The following is a 16980-nucleotide window of genomic DNA, read 5'->3' as shown; positions in this document are numbered from 1 at the left end:
CCACTAGGGATGGATGAATGGATGGATGGATGGATACACAGACAGACAGTTTTTTTTTTTTTTTTTTTTTGAGACAGGGTCTTGCTCTATAGTCCAGGTGGGAGTGCAATGGCGTAATCATGGCTCACTACAGCCTCAACCTCCTGGACTCAAGTGATCCTCGAGCCTCAGCCTCCTGAGTAGTTGGGACCACAGGTGTACACCACCACACCTGGCTAAACTGTTTTCAAATTTTTGTAGAAACAGGGTCTCTCTATGTTGCCTGGGCTGGTCTCAAACTCCTGAGCTCAAGCAATCCTCCCACCTCGGCCATCCAAAGTGTGGGATTACAGGCATGAGCTACCACACCTAGGCATAAATATGTTTTTCTTAAAGAAGTATTTACTGTAGGAGCAGATGGCCAAGAAATTTCACTTCAATGACATTATCACTTTCTGCTAAACACTTTTTGCTAAAATATCTATATATTGGTGGGGCTGAAGATGGCTTATAAATATGTTATTTCAATATTTTTGCAGGCCGGGTGCAGTGGCTCATGCCTGTAATCCCAGCACTTTGGGAGGCCAAGGCAGGTGGATCACGAGGTCAGGAGGTCGAGACCATCCTAGCCAACATGGTGAAACTCCACCTCTACTAAAAATACAAAAATTAGCCGGGCATGGTGGTGGGCACCTGTAATCCCAGCTACTTTGGAGGCTGAGGCAGGAGAATTGCTTGAACCCGGGAGTCAGACATTGCAGTGAGCCAAGATCGCGGCACTGCACTCCAGCCTGGCAACCGAGCAACAAGAATGAAATAATAGGAAAAAAACAAAGCAGTAATAAAATGTAACATGCAGACCTGAATTCAAAACTGTCAGCCAAGGAATAAAAGAAATTGCAGGTTTTAATTCAAAAGCAAGTATTCCATAAACTTGCCCGAAAGACAAAATACGCTGATTACATATTTTATCTAAATCTTTATCAAGTTACTGATCAACTTTCCAATATAAAATATTTCATACAATATATGACAATAATTATATAATAAATTAGGTGACCCCATTTTGCACAACAGAAATTCCAAATAATGTATGAAGAGGCCGTCTTTTTTCTTCATCTGTTTTTCTTAGACTAGTAATAGAAGGCAATGTGTAGGCATCAGCATTTTTATTTTTTAAGTTTTACTTTGGAAATTCTGAAATACATGTATAGACATTAAGTATAGTCACCCTATCTCCTTATCGTGGTGCCTCACCCATCAACCTTATGCCTACCACGTTTTCTCCATCCATCCTGTCCTTTGCCCCCTCCACCGCCAGTGTTTTACAGCAAATCCCAGACATCGTGGTACTTCAGTACGTGTCCCTAAAAGGTAAGCTTTATTTTTTAAAAATGTAACTACATTTTTATCACATCCAACAAAATGAACATCTTCATACTACCCAATACCTGATTCATATGCAATTTTCATGATTGCCTCAAAAATGCATTTTTACAATTTTCTTAAATTAGAATCCAAACAAGGTCTACAGATTACATTTAATGGATGTTTCTAAATCTCTCTTGCTATAAAAAAGAAAGTTTTTATTACCTTTTATTTTCATGTTATTAACAGAAATGGAGCCATTTGTCATGTAGAATTTCCTGCCTTCTGGACTTTTCTGATTGTAGTCTCATGGGGTCATTTGGCAAGTTTACATGTTCTCACATCTTTCCTGAAAACTAATCATTAGATTTAGAGCAGCACTGTCTAATAGAACATTCTGCAGTGATAGAAATTATCTATATCTGCGCTGCCCAATATAGTAGCCATTAGCCACATGTGGCTATTCAGTACCTGAACTGTAGGTAGTGCAAGAAAATTTTTAATTGTATTAATTTTAATTAACTTTAAATAGCCACATGTAGCTAACAACTACCTTATTGAACAGTGCAGACTAGAAGCTTGCTTCGATACAAGTTCATTTTAGTCATTTTCATTGGTGGTGCCTGGTACTTCCTGATGCATCACATCAGAAGAAATGGTATTTGGTTGTCCCACTTACAGTGATGCTGACATTGCCCACTGAGTTCAGATGATGCCAGCCTGTTCCCTTTACCCAAAGGTTTTAGCCAATACTGATGATTGTTACCTCTTTATATAGTCTATAAAGACAAGATAGGATAAATTTACTGCCATTCAGAGTAATGAATTGTACTCTAGTAAGTTTCAAAGGTGACAAATGAGGTTTTTTTTTTTAAAGTATTATGAATTCGTGAATTTTAAGATATATTTGATATGTTTTAATCCATGTAGTTGTGTTCTTTTTTTTGTTTTGTTTTGTTTGAGATGGGCTCTCACCATCGCCCAGGCTGGAGTGCGGTGGCATGATCTCAACTCACTGCAACCTCCGCCTCCCCGGTTCAAGCGATTCTCCTGCCTCAGCCTCCTGAGTAGCTGGGATTACAGGCGTGCACCACCACATTCGGCTAATTTTTGTATTTTTAGTAGAGACGGGGTTTCACCATGTTGGCTAGGCTGGTCTCAAACTCCTGACCTCAAGTGATCCACCCGCCTCGGCCTCCCAAAGTGCTGGGATTACAGGCATGAGCCACCGTACCCAGCCCAGTTGTATTCTTTATGATGGTCAAAATTTCCAAGCTTTGTGCAGTGGCAGTATCACAGCCACTGAGGTTTATCTGAGGCATGATTATCGACAACTGAAACAAAATTTCCTCTTTTGCAAGTAAAAACTCCAGGCACCAAAGTGTTTGCTCACTCTGCCATGTGAGGACCCAGCCAGAAGTTCTGCAAGCCAGGAAGGGAACCCTCATGAGACCTCAACCATGCTCAGATCTCCAAACTGAGAAAATACATCAGCTACCCAGTCTATAATATTTTGTTATGGCAGCCCATGCTAAGATATATTTGCAGGTTGTTTTTGCTAGATATATAATCATTGCCTCATATTTCCTTTCCTTGAGGATGTTAAATGTTACTTTTTTGTCTGTTGGCATGAAGTGTTTTTCCAGAAGTTTGATACAAATCTTATTTTCTTAATTTTATAACAGTTTTAGTCTGGATGCCCAATTTCCAGTGACTTTGCAGAATGTGTTGGCACTGATTGCTCTGGACTGACCATACCAGGTACACAGTGTGCCTTTTCAATAGAGAGCTTCAAGTCATTTTCCTTTCAAGGAAGTTTTTAGAATGTGTTATAGCTAGAATATAGAATTTGTTATATAGTTTTTGGAATTTGTTCTTTGCCAATGTTTTGCCTTAGATCATACTGTTAGAAGAATGTTTTGGCTTTTTCCTTTAGGGAATCCTATTACATCTATTTTTTATCTTGTCTTCTATACTTTTATAGTTTCATCATTTCAAGATTTCTAATTGTTTTTGCAGCTATTTTCATATTCACCTGTTACAAAGACAAATTATTCCCAAGCTTTTCTAATTCAGATTTAAATGGTTCTTTCATATCATCTGTTATTTTCTTAATTTTTTAAGTTCATCTTATAGTATCAGGTGGCAGATTTCTGCTGCTTTGTGGTCATATTTTTCTGTTAAGTCTGTACTTTCTGAAGGTGTATTATTCAGATTGTTGTTCTCCCCCTTTGTTTTCTTTCCTTTTTTTTTTTTTTTTTTTTTTGAGACAGAGTTTCACTCTTTTTGCCCAGGCTGCAGGGCAGCGGTGCCATCTCAGCTCACTGCAACCTCTGCCTTCCGAGTTCAAGCAATTCTCCTGCCTCAGCCTCCTGAGTAGTTGGGATTACAGGCATGCGCCACCACACCTGGCTAATTTTGTATTTTTAGTAGAGACGGGGTTTCTCCACATTGATCAGGCTGATCTCGAACTCCTGACCTCAGGTGATCTGGCCCCCTCGGCCTCCCAAAGTGCTGGGATTGCAGGTGTGAGCCACCACGCCTGGCCCTCCCCCTTTGTTTTCTTCCAATATCTTTGAGTGGGTTTTTTTAGAACACCATTTTTGAGGTATAATTGGCACACAAACTGTTCAAATTTCAAGTGTACAATTTGGACACATGCATATATCCATGAAACCATCACTACAAGATGAGGTCCATACTGACCAACTGCAAAAGTTTCCTTGCACCCCTCATAATCTTTCTCTCCAATTTCTACCCCATTCCTAGGAAACCACTCATCTGCTTTCTGACTATGGTGATAGTCAGAACTCTGGATATCTTGGACCAAGAGATAACCTAGTGCATGGGAAGGATGCGCTGAGGATGCTAGAGCACTAAGAGAAACAGCGAGCATCCTTGAAGACTCTGTGGAGCTGTCAGACAAGCTCTGCAAGGCTGACTTCTGAACTCCTCTCACAGAAGCCAATGATATTTAGGGTTTTTGTTATATATAGCTATACTTAATCCTTACTGATACAACTTCTCTATCAGGTGCTCCTATACCTGATCAATGAGCAATCCTATTGATTGACTCTAATAGGCCCATTCTCTCTCAATCCGGCTAATGCCTTTCTGTTCAGTTCTATATTGTAAACCTATGCCTAGATTATGGCACAGGTATTCCTAAACTGGTGTCTTGCCTATAGTCTTGCCATCTCTGATCTACCTTCTATGATGGGTGATCTTTGTAAAATGTAAATTTAATGATTCCATTAAATTTGAAAATCTCTTCCTCATTGTACCATGACTTTATTGCTAATGCCTATTTTTAAAACCTCCTTTCTAGGTAATACCTAAAACTTCCTGAAGACATGTAATCATTTTGATTATTCCCCCTGCTTTGCAAAAACTATTCCCTCTAGAACATTTCTAAAGTCAATTTAAAAGTCAGTCTCTCTACCTTTCCCGTTCAAGTTCCCCTTGCCCCACCCCTAGGAATCCACAGCTTTAATTAAAGCATTTATTATCATAGGATACTGTCTATTTATATGAACTGCCAATTCCACCAGACTGTGAGCAGCTCCTCCAGGGTGGGATTAAAGCATATTCACCTCCCGCTCTATTCAACACAATTCTTAGAGCATATCTTCAGTAAATGTTTAAATGAGTTAAAGTGATCAGTTCAGGCTTTTTCCTTCTGGCTTCCACTTTTCTCTTCAATATTTCTATCTCAGACTTTTACAGTCAGTTTGTGTTTATCCTACCACTGGATCCCTACTGCTTTGACTTTCCATTCTCTCCTAATGATTAACTGGCAGACTCAAACAGCACTCCACAAACATGGGACAGTACCAGGTTCTTACTATCTGCAAGGCACTGTGTAAGATATCATTAAGTAAAGCTAAAGAAAACATGGGCTTAAAACCTAGGAAAAAGATACACGCACAATCCTAATAACAGAGTATGACAATTACCATCTTAACACAAGTAGAATCAAATTCTAGGTTGTAAGCCAAAACTCATTCTATCCTGGGGTCATAGATGCTTCATGGAGGAGGTACCTTCTGAACCACAACTCAGGAGGCAAACAGGATTCCAGTAAATACATATGAGAGAAAGATCTAGGACACAAAGATGAAAGGGCATGCAGCATGTTTTTCGGGCCCTTGAAGTAGCACAGCTACTTCATTTTTGAACATATTTAACGTTCAAAAGCAACATTAAATAGGGTCAAAAAGGTAAGGTAGTGATGGGATTCAGAGAACTTTGAAAGGCAGGCTCAGGAACTCAAATTGTATTCCTTTTTTCGTTGTCTTCAGGGGGAAAAAGAATAAGAACACTTAGTTCCTCTATTCTGCTCCTTAATATCATCTTCCCTTTCTGCTTTTGTCCCTATTCAGTGCACTTATTGGCCAAAATTTCCTGATCTTAAACACTTCCCTCCCTCTCCTCTGTACTCCCTCCCCAACCTGTCTACAGAATACAGCTAGAGGCAGAGAATTCTAGGAGCCTTTCAGCACATTTCCTTGAGGAATGAAGACAGATTTTGTGACTAATTTTCTAAAATCTCTTCTCTCCTTTCCTTGTTACAAAAGATCAGAAACAAAACAACAAAAACATTAAAGGTAACATCACTACAAGAAGAGTTCACAGGGTAAATCCATCATTTTTCCCTTTAATTATTCCTTTGTGCCTAGTGAACCCATAAGTTACCCAACATGTAGTAAAACACTCTGACATGCCACATATGAGAATCTCTTTGTAATACTGTGGCTAAAAATGTGGGGCGAGAGGGCAAAGTTTCAAACTTATCTTCTGACTTCAACCTTAGTTTCACTTTTTACATCTCACTAGACTATTTCCTAAAAACAAACGGCATGTAATTTCTCACCTGGTAATCTCCTGCTGCAGCTGAGAAACTGAAGGCACATAAAACACCACTCCAAAATAGATGGTAGGTTCCAATGCATATTTATCCAGCTGCTTCTTCAAAGGTTTTTCCAAATCTACCCACCGGCGCTGATTTTGCTTGTTGTAGTACCAGAGGCTGAAGTAAGTGACCTGGAAAGACAGAAGGTCACTGAAGGAGGCAATAACATGCCAAAGGATTTCAATGACTTCAGTTGCACTAATCCCTGACCTGTGACCAAATGACAGCAGTCTCTTATTGCCTTTCTTCTCAGAGAAGAACAACAGCAAAAACTGAAGGAAAAAAAGGAGGTAAGACCTATCTGTAAATAGCTACTCATATTCACAAAACAGAGGCAAAAACTCCACTGCACTTGCTTATCATTTACTGAACTCTGAACAAAAAAAATACATTCACGACCTAGACATTGGAATGTAGTGGGTGCTACTCAATTTTATATGCAGATTTTAACAACAACAAAAATACAGAAGAATTTATCCTTGGCTTTTCAATTACTAAAACACTAACTTTATCATATATACGTATATATACACGTGTATATACATATACGTATATATACATATATACGTATATATACACGTGTATATATACGTATATATACATACACACATACACACACATATATGTATATATACGTATATATACACATATACACATATATGTATATACGTATATATGTATACACATATGTGTATACATATATACATATTTACACATATACACATATATACATATACATTCTTCTGTATTTTTGTTGTTGTTAAAAGGTGTATATGTGTATTTTGTTGTTGTTAAACAAAAATGTGTATATGTGTACTTTAATGTTGTTAAAATGTGTATATGTATATTTATACTATATATATGTGTGTGTCTGTGTGTATGTCTATATATATATATATATTTTTTTTTTTTTTTTTTGAGATAGATTCTCACTCTGTTGCCCAGGCTACAGTGCAGTGGCGCAATCTCAGCTCACTGCAACCTCCGCCTCCCAGGTTCAAGTCATTCTCCTGCCTCAGCCTCCAGAATAGCCAAGACTATAGCATGCACCATCACACCCAGCTAATTTTTTGTATTTTTAGCAGAGACAGGGTTTTACCATGTTGGTCAGGCTGGTCTCAAACTCCTGACCTCAGTTGATCCGCCCACCTTGGCCTCCCAAAGTGCTAGGATTACAGGCATGAGCCACCGTACCCAGCCTCATAATTAATATTTTTAAATAATCATAACTGGGGTTCTACCCAGTAGAATGCTGAGTAAACAGTGTTAAACCAACTTTTCACTACTCTTAGTTTTGGTTTCTATAAAAGAAATTATTTCAAGTACCATGGATTCTAGTATTCAGTTCTAGTATTCAGATGCAATTCCAACTCTTCTTTACCCCTTTGTCCCCAAAATTTCATTAGATGCACATTTAAAACAATTATAATGCTGTGAAGGTGAATTCTCTCTCTCTACACACACACACACACACACACACACACACACACACACACACACACAGAGTGCATGAGAAAAGCTATGACTAATGCAGTAAAATAACGTTAGTGTATTACTCAGAAGTTTAAAGAAAATGCCCAGATGTCTTAGCATTTAGATCTCACTTGCTGTGAAATAAAACTGTTAAGGTAAATCAATACTAGCCTTGGGCCTGTTCAACCTGAAAGGGTATTAATGCACTTACGAGCTGAAATGACAGCCTGAAGCCACTGCTAATACTTGCTTCAAAATCAATCTACAGATTAAGACAATTGGAAAATCACTGCTTTGTAGTTGTACACTCCAGAATAACACTGTCCCAACAGAACTTAGTGTGATGATGGAAATGATCTACATCTGCATTGTCCAATAAAGCAGCCACCAGCCACATGTGGCTACTGAGTACTTGAAATGTGGTAGTGCCACCGAGGAGCTGTATTTTTAATATTATACAATTTTAATTGACTTAAATAGCTGCAAGTATCTAGTGGCTACTGTATTGGATAGTATAGATTTAAAGCAACAAGAAAACTAAGAAATAAAAGGGCATTTCTTTGACCTGCAATCCTCATTCAAGTAAAAAATAAAACTTTAATTTGCAAGGGAAAAGATTATGCAAACATGCACTCAATAGTCATTTTATTATTTTTAACAAGGTAAGAACTATACCTTTAAAATGAGTTCATCAAATAAATTCAACAAGAGTGAAGAATGTGCCCATTTTCCCCTATATCCACAAATCCCTAGAATACTGCTGGAATTCAATAAATTTTGTTGAATGTAAAGAAGGAATATTCTCTTGCTTCTTAGTTGCCACCCAAGTCACCACACAAGAATGGAATATTTTGAAGATTTCCTATGTAACAGGTTCTATTCCAAGAACTGTAGAGATACCATAGATTAAATCACCATCACTAATTTATGAAGTAGGTATTTTTATCTGTGTAAAACCTCAAAGCCAGTGTTTCCCCCAAGTATTGTCCCTGGACTACCTCTACCAGAAGTACCCAGAGCGTTTCTTGGGCCCTAAAAAGCTGTTAATCTCCTAGGTATTTCTTGTGTCCTTTAAAGTTTGATAACTTTGTACTACACTACACTGCTCCTCCAAAGTTATGCAAGAGAAAGTTATATAAAACCTTATCTTTGGCTGGGCGTGGTGGCACACACCCGGAATGCCAGCATTTTAGGAGGCTGAAGTGGGAAGATTTCTTGAGCCCAGGAGTTTGAGACCAATCTGGGCAACATGGCGAAACACTGTCTCTGCAAAAAAAAAAAAAAAATTAGCCAGACGTGGTAGCGTGCGCCTGTAGTCTCATCTACTTGGCAGGCTGATCATTTGAACCCAGGAGGTAGACAGAGGCTGCAGTCAGCTAAGACTGCACCACTGCACTCCAGCCTGGGTAACAAAGTGAGACCCTGCCTTAAAAAAAAAAAATCCTTGACAAGCTGCATGCAAATAAAATTTTCGAAAATCCAAGCACACTGTAATATATCTGAAAGGCCAAGTCCCACTGTTAATTATATTCTGAAGTTATGACATTTTAAAATGAATTGCTTATTATCTGTAAGCATAGAATATGTATCATACATTTATAGAAAACAAGTACTGTTCTTTTCTTTTTTTAAACTGCAACTTATAGAAAACAAAAATCTGGTTTAATGGAAAGAGCTTGATGCTTAAGTCCAAAGTTCTGAGTTTGATTTCCAACAGTTAACTTACCAGGAGTGAAATAATAAAGTCAATCAATCCAATTTGGTTTTCTCAATCCAATTTGGTTTTCTCAAGTGTAAAATAAAGTAATATCTCCCTCACAATCCTATCATGAGGATTGGATAAGGGAAAACTACCCTTATCCAATAAGTACATTTTCCTATTAGAAAACCATTATATTTTATTTTTTGAGAGACAGTCTCACTCTATCACTCAGGCGGGAGTGTACTGACATGATCACAGCTCACTGCAACTTCAAACTCCCAGGCTCAAGTGATCCTTCCGCCCCAACCTCCTAAGTAGCTAGACAACAGGTGCATGCCACCACACCAGGCTAATTTTTTTTTTTTTTGGTCAAGAGAGGGTCTCACTATGTTGCCCAGGCTGATCTTAAAATCCTGGCTTCAAGTGATCTTCCTGTCTCAGCTTCCCAAAGTGCTGGGATTACAGGAATGTGCCACTGTGCCAGCCTGAAAACCACTATATTTTAAAAAATATTATTTAGTTTCACCCATTCTCTCCACCACCAACAAAATCAATTATTGACTCCTCTCCTCAGAAGACTTTTAAAATTACCTACATGTATTTGATTACAACAAAATACATTTCTGTTACTATGTTTGTTTTCTGTTCCATCTTAGAACACAAGTTTTGGACTGAATGTACCACATTTGGTCTATAATCCCAGATTAGGAATCTTTTAGGATCTAAAACTGTTTTGGTAGTTAACGGTACGTCATTTTTTTTTTTTTTTTTTTTGAGACGGAGTTTCACTCTTGTTGCCCAGGCTAGAGTGCAATGGTGCGATCTCAGCTCACTGCAACCTCTGCCTTCCAGTTTCAAGTGATTCTCCTGCCTCAGCCTCCCAAGTAGCTAGGATTACAGGCACCCGCCACCACACCCAGCTTTCTTTTTTTTTTTTTTTTTTTGGCATTTTTTAGTAGAGACAGGGTTTCACCATGTTGGCCAAGATGGTCTCGAACTCCTGACTTCATGATCTGCCCGCATCAGCCTCCCAAAGTGCTGGGATTACAGGCGTGAGCCACCGCGCCTGGCTGTATGTCATCATTTTTAACCAAAATGGAAAGGTCTTAAAAATACCCTTTGAACACATTAACTTTCCCTTTAAATACAGTTGGACTGTAGACTGTTCCAAATACAAAAACAGAATTATAAAATTTCTGGTTTATTGTATAATTTGTGGTTGTACCTTTTGTGAATGGACTGTAATATAATTTAAAAAAAATAACAGCTGAACAATCTGCTAGCATTCTGTTAAAAAGCACATTCTGAAAAGAAAACTGTTAAAATATGCTAACTTTATCAGTGCATCTATTACTCATGCAACATAAATTAGAAAATCAAATAGAACTGAACAAATACATTTGTTGAAATTGCATCATAATTAGTTTTTCAGAAATTATAGACCATAGAAGAGAGTAGCAAGAACTTTATCTAAAGGTACAAACAGCTGAAAAGAATGCTGGGCTTAGGCCAGGCATGGTGGATTGTGCCTGTAATCCCAGCACTTTGGGAGGCTGAGGCCAGCAGATCACTTGAGGTCAGGAGTTCGAGACTGGCCTGGCCAACATGGTGAAACTCCATCTCTACTAAAAATACAAAAAATTAGCCAGGTATGGTGGAGGGTGCCTGTAATCCCGGCTACTTAGGAGGCTGAGACAAGAGAATTGCTTGAACCCAGGAGGCGGAAGTGAGCCGAGAGCATGCCACTGTACCACTGCACTCCAGCCTGGGCGACAGAGCAAGATTGTCTCAAAAAAAAAAAAAAAAAAAAAGAATGGTGGGCTTAGTAAATTCTTTGTTGGTTAGCTCTTTTAAATAAAGGAGTCTAAGATTTGGGACATTTGAATATTGACTTTGTAGCTTGTCAAGAATAGATTGTTTACATGACTTTCTCCTGCATAACTATTGTAGTTAAAGTATTTGCTTTGGGACCTGCCCCAATGTTCAAGTTCTATCTTAAGAAGTAGTGAAAGCTAGCCAAAAATCAAATTTATATCTTGTTAAATACCTCCAAGCAGGTATTATATTTCTAAAATTGCTGCTAGAAATGTTTATATACATATGGGTAACTAAATTATCGTAACATTATAATCCTGGGATTGAATGCTCTCTTAGAATTTCTACACATACATAATCAAGTTACAACATCTGATTCCATGAGATTTTATGACTATAATATCATCTGTTTCTAAAATAGGTAGGTGGAACTTGAACAACAAAGTATTGTGATTAAATTCTCATCAGGTAAAGATATTTCCTGGGTAAGACCATTTTTTTTTTTTTTTTTGGCTCATCTTGAATAACAACCTTAAGAATCTGAATAATTAACTTTCCAAAATAATTTAAAATCCATTCAAAAAACAAACAAGGTGGGGAGTGAGCACGAAAATCAAGGAAAAGGAGAGAATACTTTCTAACTCAATCTATAGGCCAGCATTACCCCAATACCAAAGCCAGACAAAAGATAACCACAAGAAAACTATAGACTGACATCCCTTATAAATAGAGATGCAAAAATCCTAAGCAAATATAAAAAACTGAGTCTAACAGCACACTAAAAGGATTATACACCACGACTAAGTGTTATTCATCCCAGGACTGCAAGGGTGGTAAAACAATACCCCCCAAAATCATTATACCATATTACTAAGACAAAAGAAAAAAAACACACATGATCATCTCAACTGATGCAGAAAAAGCATTTGACAAAATCCAACATCCTTAATGATAAAAAAACACCTATAAAACTAGGAATAGAAGAATAGAGAAGAGCTTCTTAACATGACAATGAGCATTTAGGAAAACCCATAGACAATATCATACTCCATGGAGAAAGACTGAAAGCTTTCCCCCTAAGATCAGTAACAAGACAACGATGCCCATGTTCACCACTGCCATTTGACATTGTACTGAAGGTTCTAACCAGAGCAATTAGGCAAGAAAAATAAAAGACATTTAAACTGGAAAGAAGTAGTAAAACTACCTCTATGCACAGATGACATAATCCTAGACATAGAAAATCCTCCAAATCCACCCTCCAACCATGACACACACACACACACACACACACCCCTACTCAAGGTAACACGTTCAGTCAAGTTTGCAGGGTACAAGATCAACATGCAAAAATCAGCTGCTATATACCAGCAATGTACATGTCAAAAAAAGAAAACAATTCCATTTATAGTAATATCCAAAAGAACAAAATATGTAGGAATACATTTGACCAAGAAGGTGAAAAGGCATATACTGAACACAACTAAACAGTGCTAAAAGAAATTAAGGAAAATCTAAAAAATTGAAAGATATCCCATGTTCACAGACTGAAATACTTAATATTGTTAAGGTGCAGTACTACCCAAAGTAATCTTCAAATTCAAATGCAATACCTATCACAATCCCAACATGCTTTTTCATAGAGATGAAAACCGAATCCTCAAATTCACATGGGCCTGCAAGGGGCTCCAAATAGCCAAAATGATACTGAAAAAGAATAACAAAATTGGAGGACTCACACTTCCTTGTTTCAAAACTTATTACAAGAGTATAGTAATCCAAACAGTGTGGTACTGGCACAAGGAAAGACATATAGACAAATAGAACAGAGAGTCTAGAAATGAACCTATGCATCTACAGTCAACTGATCTTAAATAAGGGTGCCAAGACCAGTTAGTGGGGAAAAGAATACTCTCTTCAGCAAATGGTGCTGGGGCAACTGAAGATCCACATACGAAAGAATGAAGTTGGATCCCTACCCCATACCATATATAAAAATTAAGTAAATATAAGAAGCGACCCGTAAAATAGTTAAGAAGAAAACATTAGGGTAAATCTCTGTGATCTTGAATTTGGGAATAAATGCTTGAATATAACACCAAAAACATGAGCAACAAAGAAAAAAATAGATAAACTTATTTCAAAATTACAAAACTTGCCAGGCACAGTGGCTGATGCCTGTAATCCTAGCATTTTAGGAGGCCAAAGTGGGAGAAACTTGAGGCCAAGAGCTCAAGACCAGCCTGGGCAACAAAGCAAGACCGTCTTTACAAAAAATTTTAAAGTTAGCTGGGTGTGGTGGCACACACCTGTAGTCCCAGCTACTCAAGAGGCTAAAGTGGGAGGCTCACTTGGGCCCAGGAGACCAAGGCTTCAGTGAGCTATAATTGTACCACTGCATTCCAGCCTGGGTGACAGAGCAAGACCCTCTCAAACACACACACACACACACACACACACACACACACAATTTAGAACTTTCATGCAAAAAAACCATATCAGGCTAGGCATGGCCACTCACAGCTGTAAACCTAACATTTTGGGAGGCTGAGGCAGGAGGATTGCTTGAGCTCAGAAGTTTGAGACAATCCTGGACAACACAGTGAAACATTGCCTCTACAAAAAATAAAATTAGCTGAGTACAGTGGCACACACCTGTAGTCCTAGCTATTCAAGTGGCTGAGGTGGAAGGATCACTTTAAGCCCAACAGATCAAGGCTGCAGTGAGCCATGATTGTGCCACTGCACTTCAACCTGGGCAACAGAGCAAGACCCTGTCTCAAAAAATAATAATAATAAATGAAGAAAGTAAAAAAACAACCTACAGAAGAAAAGGAGAAAATATTTGCAAATTATGTATCTGATAAAGGTCTACTATTTGAAATGTATAAAATGACTCTTACATACAAAAAGAAACAACCTAATATTAAAATGGGCAAAGGACTTAGAAACTTTTTGAAAAAAGTTATGAATGGCTAACAATCACATGAAAAGATGCTCAACATTATTAGTCATTAGGGAAATCCAACTCAGAACCAAAATGAGATACCACTTCACACCAACTAGGATGGCTATAATTTAAAAAATAGGAAGTAAACATTGGTGAGGAGAAATTGGAACCCTTATACATTGCTAGTAGAAGCAGAAAATGATTCAGCTGCTGTGGAAAAGTTTGGTGGATCCTCAAAACACTAAATATAGAATCACCATATGATCCAGCAATTCCACTTCTAGGTACATACCCAAAAGAACTGAAAAACAGGTGCTCAAGAAACACATGTATATGCATATGCACAGCAGGACTATCTGCAATAACCAAAAGGTGGAAACAAGCCAAATGTCCATCAACAGATGAATGGATAAACAAGTTTGTGGTGTATACATACAATGAATATTCAGCCATAAAACAAAATGATGTACTGGTTCATGCTACAATGTGGATGACATTCAAAAATATTATGCTAAGCAAAAGCAGCCAGAAGACAAAAGGTCAAATATTGTATAATTCTGTTTATATGAAATATCCGAATAAATCCCAGAGGTGTGGTGGCTCATACCTGTAATCCCAAGGCACTGGAAGGCCAAGGTGGGAGAACTGCTTGAGGCCAGGAGTTCAAGACTAGAATATATAAATCCACAGAGACAGGCTGGGCGCGGTGGCTCAAGCCTGTAATCCCAGCACTTTGGGAGGCCGAGGCGGGTGGATCACAAGGTCAGGAGATCAAGACCATCCTGGCTAACATGGTGAAACCCCGTCTCTACTAAAAAATACAAAAAATTAGCCGGGCGTGATGGCGGGCGCCTGTAGTCCCAGCTACGCGGGAGGCTGAGGCAGGAGAATGGCGTGAACCCGGGAGGCGGAGCTTGCAGTGAGCCGAGATCGTGCCACTGCACTCCAGCCTGGGCGACAGAGCAAGACTCCGTCTCAAATAAATAAATAAATAAATAAATAAATAAATAAATCAATCAATCCACAGAGACAGACAGAAAGTAAATTGGTGGTTGTTAGGGGCAGGGAAAAATAGAGAATGACTGCCTACGGGATACAGAATTTCCTTTGGGGGTGATGAAAATGTTTTAGAAATAGATAGTATTGTAAACGTACTAAATGCCAATGAGTTGTTTACTTTAAAATGGTTAGTTGTGGCCAGGCGCAGTGGCTTACATCTGTAATCCCAGCACTTTGGGAGGCTAACAGGCGGATCATGAGGTCAGGAGTTCAAGACCAGCCTGACCAACATGGTGAAACCCCATTTCTACTAAAAATACAAAAAAATTAGCTGGGCATGGTGGTGTGCACCTGTAATCCCAGCTACTCGGGAGGCTGAGGCAGGAGAATCGCTTGAACCCGGGAGGCAGAGGTTGCAGTGAGCCAAGATCACACCACTGCACTTCAGCCTGGGCAATAGAGCGAGACGATCTCAAAAAATAAAAAAAAAAGGTTAGTTGTACATTATGTGAATTTCATCTCAGTAAAAAAAGTTTTTAAAGATCAGAAATATTCATAATAAAGTAAATAATTTTATTTTTATTACAATAATTTTTGGGGAACAGGTGGTGTTTGGTTACATGCATAAATTCTTTAGTGGTGATTTCTAAGATTTTGGTGCACCCATCACGTAAGTAGTGTACACTATACCCAATCTGTAGTCTTTTATCACTCACCCCATTCCCATCCTTCCCCTGGAAACCCCAAAGTCCATTACATCATTCTCATGCCTTTGCATCCCCATAGCTTAGCTCCCACTTATAAATGAGAACATACGATGTTTGATTTTCCATTCCTGAGTTATTCACTTAGAATAATGGTCTCCAACTCCATCTAGGTTACTGCAAATGCCATTATTTCATTCCTGAGTAGGATTCCATGGTGTGTGTGTGTTTGTGTGTGCCACATTTTCCTTATCCACTAGTTGGTTGATGGACATTTAGGCTGGTTCCATATTTGTGCAATTGAGAATTGTGCTACTACAAACATGGGTGTGCAAATGTCTTTTTCATACAGTGACTTCTTTTCCCCCTAGTAGATACCCAGTAGTGGGATTGCTGGATCAAATGGTAGTTCTACTTTTAGTTCTTTAAGGAAGCTCCACATTGTTTTCCATAGTGGTTGTACTAGTTTACATTCCCACCAGCAGTGTAAAAGTGTTCCCTTCTCACCACATTTACACCAACATCTATTATTCTTTGATTTTTTTTATTATGGCCATTATTGCAGGAATAAGGTGGTATAGCATTGTGGTTTGATTTGCATTTTCCTCATAATTAGTGATGTTGAGCAGTTTTCCATACGTTTCTTGGCCATTTGTATACCTTCTTTTGAGAATTGTCTACTCATGTCTTTAGCCCATGTTTTGATGTGATTATTTGTTCTTTTCTCACTGCTTTGTCTGAGTTCCTTGTGGATTCTGGATATTGGTCCTTTGTCAGATGCATAGTTTGCAAGTATTTTCTCCCACTCTGTGGGTTGTCTGTTTACTCTACTGATTACTTCTTTTGCTGTGCAGAAGCCTTTTTAAATCTCATCTATTTATCTTTGTTTTTGGGTTTTTGGTCACAAACTCTGTGGCTAGGCCAATGTCTAGAAGGATTTTTCTGATGTTATCATTTAGAATTTTAATAGTTTCAGGTCTTAGGTATAAGTCTTTGATCCCACTTGAGTTGATTTTTGTATAAGGTGAGAGACGAGGATCCAGTTTCATTATTCTACATGTGGCTTGTCAATTACCCC

The 16980-nt window shown here is 38.3% G+C and overlaps 1 protein-coding gene and 1 long non-coding RNA gene across 2 annotated transcripts in view; one reads left to right on the top strand and one right to left on the bottom strand.

Annotated features, from left to right (window-relative positions):
* Nucleotides 1-16980, bottom strand: part of PTPN21 (protein tyrosine phosphatase non-receptor type 21) — an 88843-nt gene that overhangs the window by 45053 nt on the left and 26810 nt on the right. Inside the window, exon 3 of the mRNA XM_030802431.1 lies at nt 6221-6390. Within this exon, the coding sequence (XP_030658291.1) occupies nt 6221-6390 (170 nt within the window). The remainder of the gene's footprint in view (nt 1-6220; nt 6391-16980) is intronic.
* Nucleotides 2614-4630, top strand: LOC115832322. The gene is made up of 2 exons (XR_004027733.1): nt 2614-3108; nt 4117-4630. It is a non-coding gene; the product is annotated as an uncharacterized LOC115832322 (long non-coding RNA).

This window comes from Nomascus leucogenys, chromosome 22a, assembly GCF_006542625.1.
Source record: "Nomascus leucogenys isolate Asia chromosome 22a, Asia_NLE_v1, whole genome shotgun sequence".
NCBI classification, from domain to species: domain Eukaryota; kingdom Metazoa; phylum Chordata; class Mammalia; order Primates; family Hylobatidae; genus Nomascus; species Nomascus leucogenys.
Note: the sequence above shows the minus strand (reverse complement) of the source record. Positions and strands in the feature narration are given on the sequence as shown.